Source organism: Labeo rohita, chromosome 2 (assembly GCF_022985175.1).
Source record: "Labeo rohita strain BAU-BD-2019 chromosome 2, IGBB_LRoh.1.0, whole genome shotgun sequence".
NCBI classification, from domain to species: domain Eukaryota; kingdom Metazoa; phylum Chordata; class Actinopteri; order Cypriniformes; family Cyprinidae; genus Labeo; species Labeo rohita.
In genome coordinates, this window is record NC_066870.1 from 17,791,862 (window position 1) to 17,807,639 (window position 15,778).

General features: G+C 35.0%; 1 protein-coding gene across 4 annotated transcripts in view; it reads left to right on the forward strand.

Moving 5' to 3' along the window:
• pld1a (phospholipase D1a) overlaps positions 1 to 13,865 on the forward strand; it is a 50,975-nt gene extending 37,110 nt beyond the window's left edge. For 2 of the 4 annotated variants that reach the window (XM_051133131.1, XM_051133121.1), the window contains exons 21-26: positions 776 to 889; positions 4,763 to 4,812; positions 7,566 to 7,700; positions 10,467 to 10,620; positions 10,704 to 10,821; positions 12,450 to 13,862. In XM_051133131.1, the coding sequence (XP_050989088.1) occupies positions 776 to 889; positions 4,763 to 4,812; positions 7,566 to 7,700; positions 10,467 to 10,620; positions 10,704 to 10,821; positions 12,450 to 12,674 (796 nt within the window). In that variant the 3' untranslated portion in view covers positions 12,675 to 13,862. Of the gene's footprint in view, positions 1 to 775; positions 890 to 4,762; positions 4,813 to 7,565; positions 7,701 to 10,466; positions 10,621 to 10,703; positions 10,822 to 12,449 lie in introns of all 4 variants that reach the window. The other 2 variants (XM_051133113.1, XM_051133139.1) reach the window with 2 other exon arrangements.
• Positions 13,866 to 15,778: the final 1,913 nt, after the last annotated feature.

Here is a 15,778-nt window from a genome sequence, read left to right on the forward strand (position 1 = left end):
AACAGCAGGTAATTTGCTCTGGAATTTTTACGGAGGTTGTGTGAGGGGAAAAACACAGCCTTGACGGATTCGCACAGGGTTAAAATTGCAAAGTGTGAAACGTTCTCTAACGTCCCTGTGGAAAACTAGTCTCGTCCGAATAGGGCTTTACTCCCTAAAAATTAACATGACACCCTGTCACATGCAAACAAGTCCATCTTATCCATATCACCCATACAAATTAGTACAGCTTCACTTCTTCAATTAAAGCATATGAGATCAACATATGCAAGTACTACATTCTCCAATACTAATGGAGTCCTGGCAACTGCAGTTCCCTGTTAAGTATGTGACTTACAGGAGAGACAAGTCTCTCTCTGCTGCTGTCTCACACACAGGCTCAGCTGTAGAGACAGGCCTGTCTTTTACACACATTGACGGTTAATGAGAAGCCAGCACCTGCCACGGCACTGATGTGAGCCCCACATGGGCTGTGGATACGCCACTCTTCATTTAGTCATTCCAGGCAATGCTGAAATACTGCACTGTTGTTTGTGCTGTAACAATGCTGGCAAGTGCTTAAAGAGCTCTCTGGGAGAAGAGCCATTCGTAATGACTTTATAATCATGGAGGCAGCACACAGATTAAACACAAGGAAATGCTGCTAAAGAGAAATGGGTTGGAATGAATGTTTTAACATTTACCAGCAATGGAAGTGAGGGTATTTGATTTAGGAATTAAGTATGCATGCGTTTAATGGATGTGCCGGATTGATGTTTGCTGTAATGTGTCACAGGGAGAAGAAGGTGTTCCGTGTGTATGTGGTGACTCCCCTGCTGCCTGGATTCGAGGGAGACATTTCCACAGGAGGAGGAAATGCACTCCAGGCAGTTATGCATTTCAACTACAGGTAGGAATGAAACTGTTGCTGTGCACATGTCTTTGAACAAGGGCAGCTCAGGTCAGACAGTAAAAATTAGACCACCTGAGTCTCATACGGAGTTTGGCAGACACAACAAAGAATAGGATTGCAGAAGGTTTTTTTTTTTTTTTTTTTTTTAATCAGATTGCCTGTTCAAAAGATCTGGCCAGACCGGATTCTTTTTTTGTTGTTGTTGTTTTTGGCTGTACAACCTGCATTCACTTTTGCTAGCATGTCCTCATTGGTTTTCATGTCAATGGTACAAACGTGCATAGGTTTGCCATGTATGAAACTTTAGCCATAGATGTTTTTTTTTTATTTATCCTTTATTTAGCCAGGAGAATCCCATTGAGACTTCACAGTCTCTTCTTCTTGCTATTAATGATGCTTTTTCTGAGGGCACTATCAAAATTTGAACACAGTCATTACAGATAACAGCATAAAAATCTAGAAAGGGCAAATGACTAAAAAAAACCACATGAAATCTGATCTGATCTATCCATCCGATCTATCTGATCTCAGTAACAAAGGTTTGGGTGTTAGGTGTTATCGTATTTAAATATTTAATATTAAAACCACTTTTGACGGTGGACTTCATGTGGTGTTTGTTTTTCTGCAAAGATCTGAAAAGACTGCAAATTTTTTTTTGTGTAATTTATTCAGTGACACCAACAGTGACAGTAAAGACTATAATGTCACAATTTCTGTTTCACATAAATGCTTACATTACTAATTTCTAATTTGCTAATAAGTAATGACTGCTAAAAATTCAGCTTTGCCTTCACAGGAATAAATTACAACTTAAAAAATATATGTAAATTGAAAACAGAAATATCATATTTTCTGAAATATAATATTTCACAATATAACTGCCACAGCCATCTCACCCTGCAGCCCAAGACTGGCTACCCACTGAAGCTAAGCAGGGCTGAGCCTGGTCAGTACCTGGATGGGAGACCACCTGGGAAAACTAGGTTGCTGTTGGAAGAGGTGTTAGTGAGGCCAGCAGGGGGTGCTCACCCTGTGGTCTATGTGGGTCCTAATGCTCCAGTGTAGTGATGGGGACACTATACTGTAAAAAGCACCGTCGTTCGGATGAGACGTTAAACCGAGGTCCTGACTGTCTGTGGTCATTAAAAATCCCATGGCACTTCTCGTAAAAGAGTAGGGGAGTATCCCCGGTGTCCTGGCCAAATTCCCTCCTCTGGCCTTTGTCAATCATGGCCTCTTAATAATCCCCATTCACTGAATTGGCTCTATCACTCTCTCTCCTCTCCACCTGTAGCTGGTGTGTGGTGAGCGCACTGGCGCCGTTGTCCTGTGGCTGCCGTCGCATCATCCAAGTGGATGCTGCACACTGGTGGTGGTTGAGGAGAGATCCCCTATATGATTGTAAAGCGCTTTGGGTGTATAGCAATACACAGTGAAAGCGCTATATAAATGCGATCATTCATTCATTCATTCATTCATTCAGCTGTGTTGTTGATGCAGCCTTGGTAAGAATTAGAAACTTCAAAAAAACAAAATCAGGAACATTAAAAAAAAACTGTACATTTTAAGGTGTACAGTGTTTTTATTAGTTTAAAACAAAATGCATGGAAGCCTAAAAACTTGCAATTTTGACTTTTTCTCACAATTCACTTTTTTTCAGAATTGTGAGATATAAACTCATAATTGCAAATTATAAAGTCAGAATTGTGAGATATAAACTCATAATTATGACTTTTTCTCAGAATTGCGTGATATAAACTCACAATTGAGAGAAATAAAGTCAGACTTGTGAGAGAAAAACTCGCAATTTTGACTTTTTTCCCTCACAATTCTGACTTATTTTCAGAATTGTGGGATATAAACTCGCAATTGCGAGTTATAAAGTCAGAATTGTGAGATATTAACTCATAATTCTGACTTTTTCTCAGAATTGCGTGATATAAACTCACAATTGCGAGAAACAAAGGCAGACTTGTGAGATACTCGCAATTTGGACTTTTCTCGCAATTCAGACTTTTTTTTAGAATTGTGTGATATAAAGTCACAATTACAAGAAATAGAATTTCAAGATAACTCACAATTCTGACTTTTTTCTCAGAATTGTGAGATATAAACTGAATTGCGTATTAAGTAAATATTGCAAGTGAAGAACTGCGAGTTTGAAAAAATTATAAGTTCACCTCTCGCAATTCTGACTTAATTTTTCAGAATTGTGACTATTTCTCAGAATTACGAGTTTATATCACACAATTCTAAGAAAAAAGTCAGAATTTAGTTTATATCTCAACTCTGACTTTATAACTCACAGTTGCGAGTTTATATCTCACAATTCTGAATTGTGAGAAAAAAATGTCACAATTGCGAGTTATAAAGTCCAGTTTTGAGGGGAAAAAAAGACTGATGTTCCTAAAATTGCAAGTTTATATCTCACAGTTCTGACTCAGTAACTCGCAATTGTATGTTATAAAGTCAAAATTGTGAGTTTGAAAAAAGTCAGAATTATGAGTTTATATCTCATAATTCTTACTTTATTTCTCAGCATTGCGAGTTTACATACACAATTATGACTTTATAACTCGCAATTGCGAGTTAATTGTTTATATCATGCATTTCTGAGAAAAAAAGTCAGAATTGCTAGATGTAAACACACAATTGTGAGGAGAAAAGGGTCAGAATTGTGAGATAAAAAGTTCAGTTACCTTTATTTATTATTTATTCAGTGGCTGAAACAGGCTTCCATAAAACTAAGACTGAAATTGTATTTGAAATCATCTTATTTTTCATAATGTTACATTTCATAGTCAAAAAGGAAAGAAAAGTAATGTACAGTATGGTAGAACTTTGTTTTTTCATCATAATTTGTTTGGGCCATAGATGTGAAATATGTTATACTTTAATTCTTTTGACAAACATAATTTTTCCATTAGCAGAAAATATAGTTTCAGTGACAGACAATGCTATTACATTACACTGGCTTGTTTTCTTTCAGTAACATTTATTGACAAATCATTCACAGTCCAAGGACATTCATTAAGATTTAAAGTAGTAAATGCGTTTGGTGGTGTTTTCAAGTGTTCTTGAAAACCAAGCGTGTCATTTACACTGAGCACGACTTGACGGCCTGTCTCTGTTTTTGCAGTGTCATTCAAGAGTTCACAGCAGTAGCTGGTTTTCCAGTGACGCAGTTAGCGCTTCCTCTTTAGTCAACTCAGGCACATTCTCTCCTCTCCTCTTTTGATTAAGCTTTAATGAGTCTGACAACACGCTAAACAGCTTCACAGCTTCTTTCGACTCTATCAGAGAGGAACGTGAGCAGCCCTGATCTACCAGACAAGCCTGCTTTCATCCTGCAGTCAGGCATGTTCATCTTCATCTGCATGTTAACCTTGCCATCACGCTCGCTGCATATCGTTCGGATGAAAGCAGGAATTTGTCAAAGAAAATGGTAAATGTCGCTGATGTGAGGATAATGACCCGTGTTAGACAGTGCGCCTTTTGTTTTCCCATGCCAGCTTACCAATTCATTCCATTACACACATAAGAAGCACAGCCAAGTGTTAAATGCTTGTTTCACTCGCCTGGAAAATAAATAGAAAAAAGCAGTGCTTCGGTGTCGCATTAAACATGGGAAAACTGCTGCAAGGTTTCTTTATTCATTTATTTTTCCTTATTTTTTTTTTTCCTTTTTCTGCAGCTCCCTTTCATGTTTCACATGCCAAGACAGGTTTAGTTGTTTATAAGCTTGCTTTTGGTAAATGCCATGGAAACCTAGAGAGTAAGGTCAAGTTATTGAGAGAACACAATGAGCTGTCATGTTTTACGATTGCATGTGAAAAAACGTAATCATGGCCTGAATGTGTGTTTTTGTAGGACCATGAACAGAGGAGAGCACTCCATAATTGCTCAGCTGAAGAAAGAAAGTAAGTCTGAGCGTTCCCATCCCTTTTCTTTCTTTTTCTGTCTCTGTACGTGATAAGCTGACGTGATTGTGACATCATTTAATGTGAACCTGACTCTGTGGTCGCAATGAGTTCTCTTCTGTGGTTTACCACGACATTGTGACATATAAGACTAGGGAACATCATTTTCAAAATGTAAATAAGTTTCAGAATCTGCTAAATGGTTACACACAGTAGATGACACCAGTAGAACTTGCAATTAGATGTCTGTTTGCACCATAATAATGAGTTGAGGTGAAATTTATGAAGCTGTTGCGCTAAACTCATAGTTTTACTCTGATTTATTAAGGATTTAAAATAGAAAAACACTCAGCCTGTTTAGTGTTGGCCTTCATATTTACAACCCTCTACATTGCGACAAAATCACTTGCATATGTGACTAAATCTTTACTCTGGGTGACTAAATGATGTCTGTTATGTGACCCTGGACCACAAAACCAGTCTTATGTTGCACGGGTATATTTGCAGCAATAGCCAAAAATACATTGGATGGGTCAAATTTATCAATTTTTCTTTTATGCCAAAAATCATTAGGATCCCTGGTGAAAAAAACAGCATATGCTGGTAGGTATGTTCTGGTCCTTTGCTGGTTTATGCTGGTCATGTTGCTGGTTAAGGACCAGCATAAACCAGCAAAGGACCAGCTTAAACCAGCACCAAAACATACCTAACCAGCATCCCAGCATCAAAACATACCTACCTGCATATGCTGTTTTTTTTCACCAAGGATATTAAGTAAAGATCATGTTATCATGTTATCTTAATGTTCCATGAAGATATTTTGTAAATTTCCCACCGTAAATATATATAAACTTAATTTTTGATTAGTAATATGCATTGTTATGAACTTCATTTGGACAACTTTAAATGTGATTTTCTCAGTATTTTTTTGCACCATCAGATTCCAGATTTTTTTTTTTTTTGTATCTCAGCCACATATTTCCTAACAAACCATACATCAACGGAAAGCTTATTCAGCTTTCAGATTATGTATAAATCTCAGAAATTTACATTTATGACTGGTTTTGTGGTCCAGGGTCACATATTAACCACTGGCTAATAAATTCTCAGATTCTACTTGCCAGTGTGTGAGTTGGACACTAAAAGTATAAATTTAGCACAGATATATTTTCACTTGCCGAACACTGACTGAGCGCTTCAGAGTTTCATTCTCTGTCAAGCGATCTGTTGTTTTTCAATTTATTTGATGTACCATAAACTCTAGTTTGAAGATGCACGACTCGCCGTTGCGTTGTCTCACACACACACAGAGAGGGAGAGAGCGAGAGAGTCTTACATGCCATGCTGAATTGACACGCTACATGTAAACAATATTCTTTGTCGTATTTTTCTGTCAAAATAACGGAGTTCCTTTGGAATTCTTCAGCTTTTAAGAACTGCCGATTTCTTCGGTAGTAGGCGGATCTAATGCGCAAACCACAATCTCATTGGCTGGTGCTCACCTATTATCGTCCCTGTTTTGATTTCAGTAAATCATTCAAGCGAACGCACACAACCTGATAAATATTAATGAACCCAGCAGCTCATTAATCCTTAGTGTGTTTAATATTGTTCTTATTAGAAATACTTGTATAATAATAATAAAAATAACAATAAGAATCAGTTTTATTGGTAGTTTTTCCCTTTTTTTTATTTATTTATTTTTTTAACAGAAACACTGAATGACCACTGACACTGAATGATACACACACACACACACACACACACACACACACACACACACACACACACACACACACACACGTTGTACATGTTTTATATTTATTGTTTACATGTTTTATGGGGACATTCCATAGGCGTAATGGTTTTTATACTGTACAAACCGTATTTTCTATTGCCCTACACCTACCCTACACCTAAACCTAGCCCTCACAGGAGACTGTGCACACTTTTACTTAGTCAAAAAAACTCATTCTGCATGATTTATAAGCCTGTTTCCTCATGGGGGCCTCACAAATGTCAAAATTTACTGGTATTACTATCCTTGTGGGGACATTTGGTCCCCATAACGTGATAAATACCAGGTACACACACACACACACACACACACATATATACATTATATATATATATATATATATATATATATATATATATACACACACACACAAGTTTACTAGCCAATGGCGATTCAATTGCCAAGGTGTCCGTAGAGGGTTGTATTTCTTTCTTAGTTTATTTACTTGCAAAACTTAAAGGCATTGTTCACCCAAAAAATTCTCTCATTAATTACTCGCCCTCATGTCATTGTAAACCCATAAGACCTTCGTTCAGAACACAAATTAAGATATTTTTGATGAAGTTCGAGACCCTTTCTGACCCTGCATAGATAACTGAAACGTCCAAGACCCAAAAAGGTAGTAAGGACATTGTTAAAACAGTCCACGTGACAGCATTGGTAAACCTTGATTTTATAAAGCTACAAGAATACTTTTTGTGTGCCAAGAAAACAAAAATAATGACTTTATTCAGCAATTCATTGTGAACGTGGTAGTACCATTGTTGTCTTTGCAATATATGAAATATTAATTTCTCTGGGTTAAATATTGTGTCAAACAGATTTGATTTAGAAAAAAATTGTCAATCTTTGACACTGATAACTGTCTTTCTAGAATGGTCTAAATGGCAAGAGACACCTTTTTTGGGGCATTCGGTCTGTATTTAAACCAATTCTCTCCTTATTACCCCTACAGTGGATGACCAATGGATAAACTACATCTCTATTTGTGGTCTGAGGACTCATGCAGAGCTGGAAGGCAGGCTGGTGACAGAGCTCATCTATGTTCATAGCAAGCTGCTCATTGCTGATGACAACACTGTCATTATTGGTGAGTTAACAATGTTACATTTTCATGCCTGCTTTTCTCTGTAATTGTTTAGCAACTCACTGAGAAAGCACATCATTTCTTTATGGCTATAGCTTTAGACTCCCCCTTGTGGAAGACTTTGGTACATCATTTAATTTTAAAGGATAGGTCACATATAATCATTGACCTGGCAGATAAATAGGTGGTTTACACATTTGCCTAAAATAGTATGTATGGAATGATGTCAACAGACTTTTGCATCCAAAAGATGTGATTTTTAAACATTAAAACATTGTGGTCTGTGTAGTTTACACATGACTGCACTGCTAGATGTACAATACTGACATTTGCTCTGCAATTCTAAGCTGAAAGACATATCACATCTGTAAAACAAAACAAAAAAAAAAAGTTCAAATAATACGAGGAGCGAGGAGCGGAAAAAACTCATAAAAGATAAGCGAGTGTCATTTCAGATAAAGCTTTAGATTTCTGCGGAAGATACAAAGAAATCAAATGAAGAAAGCCATAGATCAGAAAGAGGCAGACGGGAACATTTAGCCACATACTGAAATTGAGTTATCTTTGATTCTGTAGGTGGAAGATTTGTGAGCTATTGAATTAAATGGCTTGGGATCCAATCACTTATAAAACAATGAATAAAATTGAATTGCAGAAAATTGAAAAAATCTTGTTTTGTTGTCTGTGATTATTATTTGTCTTGATATTTTAGATGAGCGAGCCATGATGAGTGTGTGTTTCCTTTTAGCAAAACCACAATCATGCACACTGTCTTCTGTTTTTTTTTTAAAGGGAACTTTAGGTTTTAAGACTTGTGTGGCTTAATATAACATAAATAATGTTTCTTACTGAAATATGTAGTAGAAAACCCATTAAAGATTTACTTTATTTAAAAAATCCACATTGTTTTATACATATTTTGGACTATGGAGGGTGCCATTATTTGGATGATGTGAAATAGCTGCACTCGTGAGCTACTGCCACTACCTGTTGCTATTATTTCCCTCAACTCAACTTGGAAAATAAAATATTAATACGATGCCACATTGTGTGACTTCTTGGTTGTAATTTTCAGTCGACCAAGAGAAGCGATGTAAGTCTTCACTGCTTTCCTAGTGATAAGAAGAGGAGAAAAGAATAAGAAGATGCCTGTGGATGAATAAAACTTTCTGAAGATCTTCATCTTTGCTCTCTCCACTTTAGCCCTGATGCCTTTGAGGATTTTAGTAGAGCACAGCTACTGAAAAAGCTTACAAATGGTAGAGACAAGAAACGCTAGATGCCATCCTGACAGGATGTGAACATGTTGATGTTTGTCATGATGCTGCAGCCATCAACTCCAGAAGGAGTTTCTCAGCATGGATTTCACTTGATATTCGGGGGTGTTTAGACCCCTTGTGGGGAAAAACGATCGCACAGGATTTGGTTTAAAGGAGAAGTCCATTTCCAAAACATAGATTTACATATAATGTACTCACCCCCTTGTTCATGTCTTTCTTCAGTCGTAAAGAAATTGTTTTTTTAGAAAAACATTTCAGCATTTTTATTCATATAATGGACTGATATGGTGTCCCGATTTTGAACTTGCAATATGCAGTTTAAATGCGGCTTCAAACGATCCTAAATGCGGTTGTAAACGATCCCAGCTAAGGAAGAAGGGTCTTATCTAGCGAAACGATTGGTTATTTTCATTAAAAAAAGACAATTGAAATACTTTTTAATCTCAAACGCTCGTCTTGCTCTCCCTGAACTCTGTGTATTCTGGCTCAAGACAGTTAGGGTATGTCATCAATCATTTCAAAATCATCCTACATCGCTCCAGAAGTACCAACCCAGTCTTTGCAAAGTAAACATGCGAAGGAGATCAAACACCCTTAACAAAAAAGGTAAAACAGTGATATAGGGCGATTTTGAAGTTGAGGGAGAACATGAGATGGGAGTTTTTCGACATGCCCTAACTGTCATGAACCGGAAAAAAACAGTCCAGGCAGAGTAAGACAAGATGAGTGTTTGACATTAAGGAATATATAAATAGTATTATTTTTATGAAAATAACCGATTGTTACGCTAGATAAGACCCTTCTTCCTCGGCTGGGATCACAATCCGCATTTGGGATCGTTTGAAGCCGCATTTAAACTGCATTTTGGTTCAAAACCTGGGCACCATATCAGTCCATTATATGGAGAAAAATGCAGAAATGTTTTCCTCAAAAAACATAATTTCTTTACAACTGAAGAAAGAAAGACGAGGCGAGTACATTATATGTGAGTCTTTGTTTTGGAAGTGGACTTCTCCTTTAATCCCACGCTTATATACATTTCCACTTGTAAGCTCTTTCAGTAGCTGTGGTCATCATATCAGTATTTTATTTTCCGAGTTGTGTTGCAGTAAAAGTAGCAACAGGCAGCACCAGTAGCTCACCGAATGCAACCATTTTACATCATCAAAATAATAACACCCCCCAAAGTCCAAAAAATGTACATTTTTTAAACGCATAAATCTTTCATGGGTTTTCTACTACATATTTCAGTGTATTATATTACGCAATACTAGTCTACACTGTAGGTTTCCTTTTAAGTTTTACCAAGACTTTTTGGATTTATAATTAAAATTGTATAGTTTCAGCTGAGTATAATCTAAAATATAATATTAAAATAGTTTAAAATCAAATTAAATCAAAAATATATTACTATAATCAAAAAACAATTACTGTATATCCTTTTTCTTGTCTATTTTTATTCATTTTAATGAATTTATTTATTTTCCAGGCTCTGCCAACATCAACGACCGCAGCATGTTGGGGAAGAGGGACAGCGAGGTCGCTGTGATTTTTGAAGATTCAGAAACAACGCCGTCAGTGATGGATGGTCAAGAATACCAGGCTGGCAAGTTTGCTCTGCAGCTCAGACTGGAGTGCTTCAAGTAAGATCTGACGGAAAGCCAACCGTTCTGTTGTTTGCAATGCAACTGTATATCAGCTGAATGTCTGTCTTTCCATAAACCAGAACCATTCTCGGTGCCTTTGATGATCCAACCATTGATGTCAGGGACCCCATCAGCAACGGATTCTACAAAGATGTCTGGATGAGCATTTCGGGTCGGAACGTCACCATGTACGAGAAGGTGCGTGTGATTCCTTGTGTCAGTCTCCACTCGCTCCTGTGCATGTAATGGGATTTATGGTGGCTACTTTATATCTTCCTATTACGTGGAGCATTTGAATTATGATTTAGAGGTGTTGCTCGGTCGTTTGTCAGATGGGTTTTGCTCTCAATCGCTGCTGAAGCTCTCAGACTCGATTGGCTGTTTGACAGTCTCATGGCTGGCCAGTAATAATGAGGCTTAATGGAATGAGAGAATCTTATTGAGCCACCACTGTAGGCTGGCAATTTCAGCAAATGCCGCATGCACATCTGCCACACAACCAAATGTTTCACACATACATAGACGCAGTTAGGAAGCTTGAGTTCCCTTTTTAAAGGTGCAAGGCTAAAATAAAATGAAATAAAATAAAATTATGCAATAAAATTAAATAAAATTAAATATTATATATAAAAAGAAATAAACAAATGAAATTAAATAAAATGAAATGATGAAATAAAATGACAACCAATAAAATAAAATTTCATTTAAAAAATAAATAAAATGAAAGAATATAAAATAAAATGAAATGAAATAAAACAAAATGAAATGATGAAATAAAATAAAACGTAATGATGAAATAAAATGACGAGCAATAAATTTACATTTTAAAAATAAATAAAATGAAATAAAATGAAATGATGAAATAAAATGAAAAAAAAATGAAATAATGAAATGATGAAATATAAATAAAATCTAAAATAAAAATGAAATAAATAAATAAAATGACAACAAATATAAAATGAAATTAAATAATATAAAATAAATTGATGAAATGAAATAAAATGACAAGCAATAAAATTGCATTAAATATAAAATTAAATGAAAAATATTACATGAAATAAAATAAAATAATGAAATAAAATGAAATAAATTAAATAAAATATAAAAAAATGAAATGACAAAATAGAAATAAAGGATGAAATGAAATGAAATAAAATAAAGAAATAAAATGACAAAAATGAATTGAAATGAAATAATATAAAATAAATTGATTAAATGAAATAAAATGAAATGATGAAATAAAATGACAAACAATAAAATTAAATGAAAGTAAAATATAAAATTAAATGAAATAAAATGACAAGCAATAAAATTAAATTTAATTAAATATAAATGAAATGAAAAAAAAATGAAATGAAAAAAATAAAATGAAATTAAATAAAATGAACTAAACTGTAATTAACTTTGCATTTATTTTGAAAAAATAAAAATGCCATTTTTATTTAGTTCTAGATACAGCCATCAGTTTTGTGTGTGTGTGTGCACTTCAGTATTATTTCTTTTATATTATTATATATTTTTATTAGAATTTCAAATGAACTTTTATACCTAATTATATCTTTTGTTATAATTGAGATTTACATTTTAGTAAGTTTGCTGTGTGCTTTTGTCATTTTCATTAGTTTTTTTTTTTTTTTTTTTTTTTAGCCTTAATTTTTATTTCAGGTTTAGTTTTAGTTATTTTAATAGTTCAACTTTAGGTCTCTTAGTTGGCAAAAAATTGCTGTGAGCATAATAAAATTAATTTCTCATCTGTTCTGAATTCCCAAATACAACGTAAGTGGCAAAAATAAATGAATAAAACTGTTGATTTGGTGGCATTGCAGGTTTTCCGCTGTCTGCCCTCAAGTCTGGTGAGGAACAAACAGGAGCTCATGAGTTTCCAGTCCAAACCAAGTCTTGATAAAGAGGACCCTGTTAAAGCTCAGGAGCTGCTGAAGAAGATCAGAGGCTTCCTGGTCCAATTCCCGCTGGAGTTCCTCTGTGAGGAGAACCTCATGCCTTCAGTAGGCACCAAAGAAGCCATGGTGCCCACTGAGATCTGGACCTGATGGCACCAAATGAGAAGCACAAAAAAGACAATCCACTTCCAACATGAGAGTAACGACTGTGGTGGACAAAACTTCCACACCTGCCGAAACGAAGGAGCAAAGGATATTGTCAGACAATTTCACATTGTTTTGTATGTTTTATCAATGTTGTAAATGTACATAATGATATTTTATAAGTGATTATCAGCACATATTGTGCTTTTACTACAAAGTATTTAATGAAAGCCGCCTCTCTGAGATGCCAAACAGAGGGTCTTTTAAATAAATATTTTAATTCTAATGTACATATAAAGAGGGTTTGATTTTTTTTTTTCTTGTTGTAGCTGGCTCATTTGTAGAGGCAGCACTCAAAGTGAAGGGCAAAATGGAGAGTGGAAGGCCTGTCAGATATAATTTTGTCACTGCAGACCATTCTTCAGCACGGCGTCCCCAGTGGAAGCGCATCCATGACAGGCTGAGTACAGTGATATGTGTTTTCTGTCTGGCGAACCTGCTCTTAGACCGAGTCTGCAGAGGCTTTTACTGTCCAGCCTCACTGCCTGTGTCTAAGTGTCAGTGCTCTGGGGAGACCAGACAATCTGTCTGTGAATTAAAGTGCTGAGTAACTGAAGGAAATTGTTGCCTCTGAACACCAAACGGCGACGTGTGCCGTCCAAGCTTACATTTTCCCCTTCGCAAATGTGGCGCTGGTCGGATTTCACGAGTCAGTGCTTGTTGCCATTTTCACATTGTCCCTTGGAGTTTGAATATCATCAGGTCAGCCATTTTCTGCAGTTTCCCACTTGGCTTTTATTTGGTGATATTTTCGAGTTGTGATTTTATATGTTCTTTTTTTCCCCCTGAAATAAAAAGTACTGTATTGGAATATAGTACCATTCAAAGTTTGGGATCAGTAAGAGATTTTAATGTTTTTTAGAAGTCTATAATGCTCTCTAAACATTTCTTATCAATGTTGAAAACAGTGAATCTTTTTGTGGAAACGTGATACTTTGTAAAATTATAAATGTCTACTGACCCCAAACCTTTGAACATTAGTGTTTGATTTCTAGTTGGTGAAAATGTGCATTATAAATCTGAATACAGCCAAATAAAAAGTAGGCACACTAAAATAATGCCTAAAAAGTGTTTTTTTGTTTTTTGTTTTACTTTTTTGTTTTGCTTTGCGTTTTTCTTGTTTTGCTTTGCTATTTTTAGTTTTATTTTATTTTGTATTGTTATGCTTTGCTTTTGTTTAGTTTTGTTGTGCTTTGCTTTTTTCTTTAGTTTTAATTTGCTTTGTTTAGTCTTGCTTTGCTTTTTTAGTTTTGCTTTTTTGTTTTTTGTTTTGCTTTGCGTTTTTCTTGTTTTGCTTTTCTATTTTTAGTTTTATTTTATTTTGTATTGTTATGCTTTGCTTTTTTCTTTAGTTTTAATTTGCTTCTGTTTAGTTTTGTTTTGCTTTGCTTTTTTGTTTAGTTTTGCTTTGCTATTTTTAGTTTTGCTTTGCTGTTTTGTTTTGCTTTGCTTTTTTGTTAAGTTTAGTTTTTGCTTTGTTTTGATTTTTTTTTTGTTTTATTTTGCTTTGCTTTTTAGTTTTGCTTTTTAGTTTAGTTTTATTTTATTTTGTATTGTTATGCTTTGCCTTTTTGTTTAACTTTGCTTTTTGTTTAGTTTTGCTTTGCTGTTTTTTGTTTTGCTTTATTTTTTTTATTTTTTGTTTTGCTTGGCTATTTTGTTTAGTATTTAGTTTTGTTTTTCTTTGCTTCTTTGTTTAGTTGTTTTGCTTTTTTGTTTTTTGTTTTTGGTTTTAATTTTGTTTTGCTTTCCTTTCCTTTTTGTTTTATTTTTGTTTTGCTTTGCTGTTTTTTTGTTTTGCTTTATTTTTTTATTTTATTTTTTTTGTTTTGCTTTGCTATTTTGTTTAGTATTTAGTTTTGTTTTGCTTCTTTGTTTAGTTGTTTTGCTTTTTTAAGTTTCTTGTTTTTTGTGTTGTTTTGGTTTTAGTTTTGTTTTGCTTTCCTTTCCTTTTTGTTTTATTTTTGTTTTGCTTTGCTTTTTTTTTGCTATTTTTTGTTTTGTTTGGTATTTTGCTTTGCTTTTTTGTTTGTTTGTTTGTTTTGTTGTTGTTTTGCTCTGCTCTGCTTTGCTTTTACTTTTTTGTTTTGTGTTTATTTTAAAAATTGATATTTTATTTTGATATTGATATTTTGTTATTTTAAAAATAACAAATCATTCGCAGTAAGAGCAAGAGTCTGCACTGAAAAAGGAAATGCATAGCATAGCTTCTGAATCTGTTAAAATGGGAGAGATAAGAAAGTTGTTGAACATTCATCAACATATAATTTCTGTTTATTTCAACATGTATCATTGTCTTTGAAGATTCAAGCTTGCTGCATTTTCCCTCAGTTGGTGACAGCAAAGCAAAACCCGACTGAATAACATGGAGCTCACAGAAACAACTCCAGTCCCACATTTTCTAGCACATTTTATTACCTGCATGTTGTCTGTAGTTATATTAACTGAATTTCACAGACAAGGTGTATTTTAGCCTTGACTCCATTTCGATCTGTGTTAATGCATTTGTTCAGAAATTTGCACTAAATAAGTTTCAAATAAATCACAAAAACTCTTAAAAAGTTTTGTGAATGGTTTCCTTGGGAGAGTTTAACTGCAATAGCTGATCTTAAATCATATTCTAATGTTGTCTTGCTTTCCATTTAACACGGAAATCCAATCAAAACATGCCCTTTAGGCATCAGCGGCTGGGACAGAGGCTTAAAAATATGAGTTGTATCCTCGTGAACATTAGTTTTAACGCTGTCGTTTCGCAGGGGAACCGGCTCTGATCCGTGCCCAAACCTGGAAGTCTTGAAACACAGTCATTATGAAGCAATTTAAATGCAAATCTGACCACTGGCTCATCCCCAAACGTGCCTCATTGGACGAGACACCTGATAGAGAGCGCGGCCAACGTTAATGACATCCTCTGAGTGGAATCATGTTTGGAGGTATTGAAATCAAGAGTGAAAAGAGTTGATAGATTATCTCTGTGACCCTAATGGCTTCTTATCGTTGATGGTCTAAAAGCCTCCAACCTACTCAACACCATCCAGACCCTGAGCATT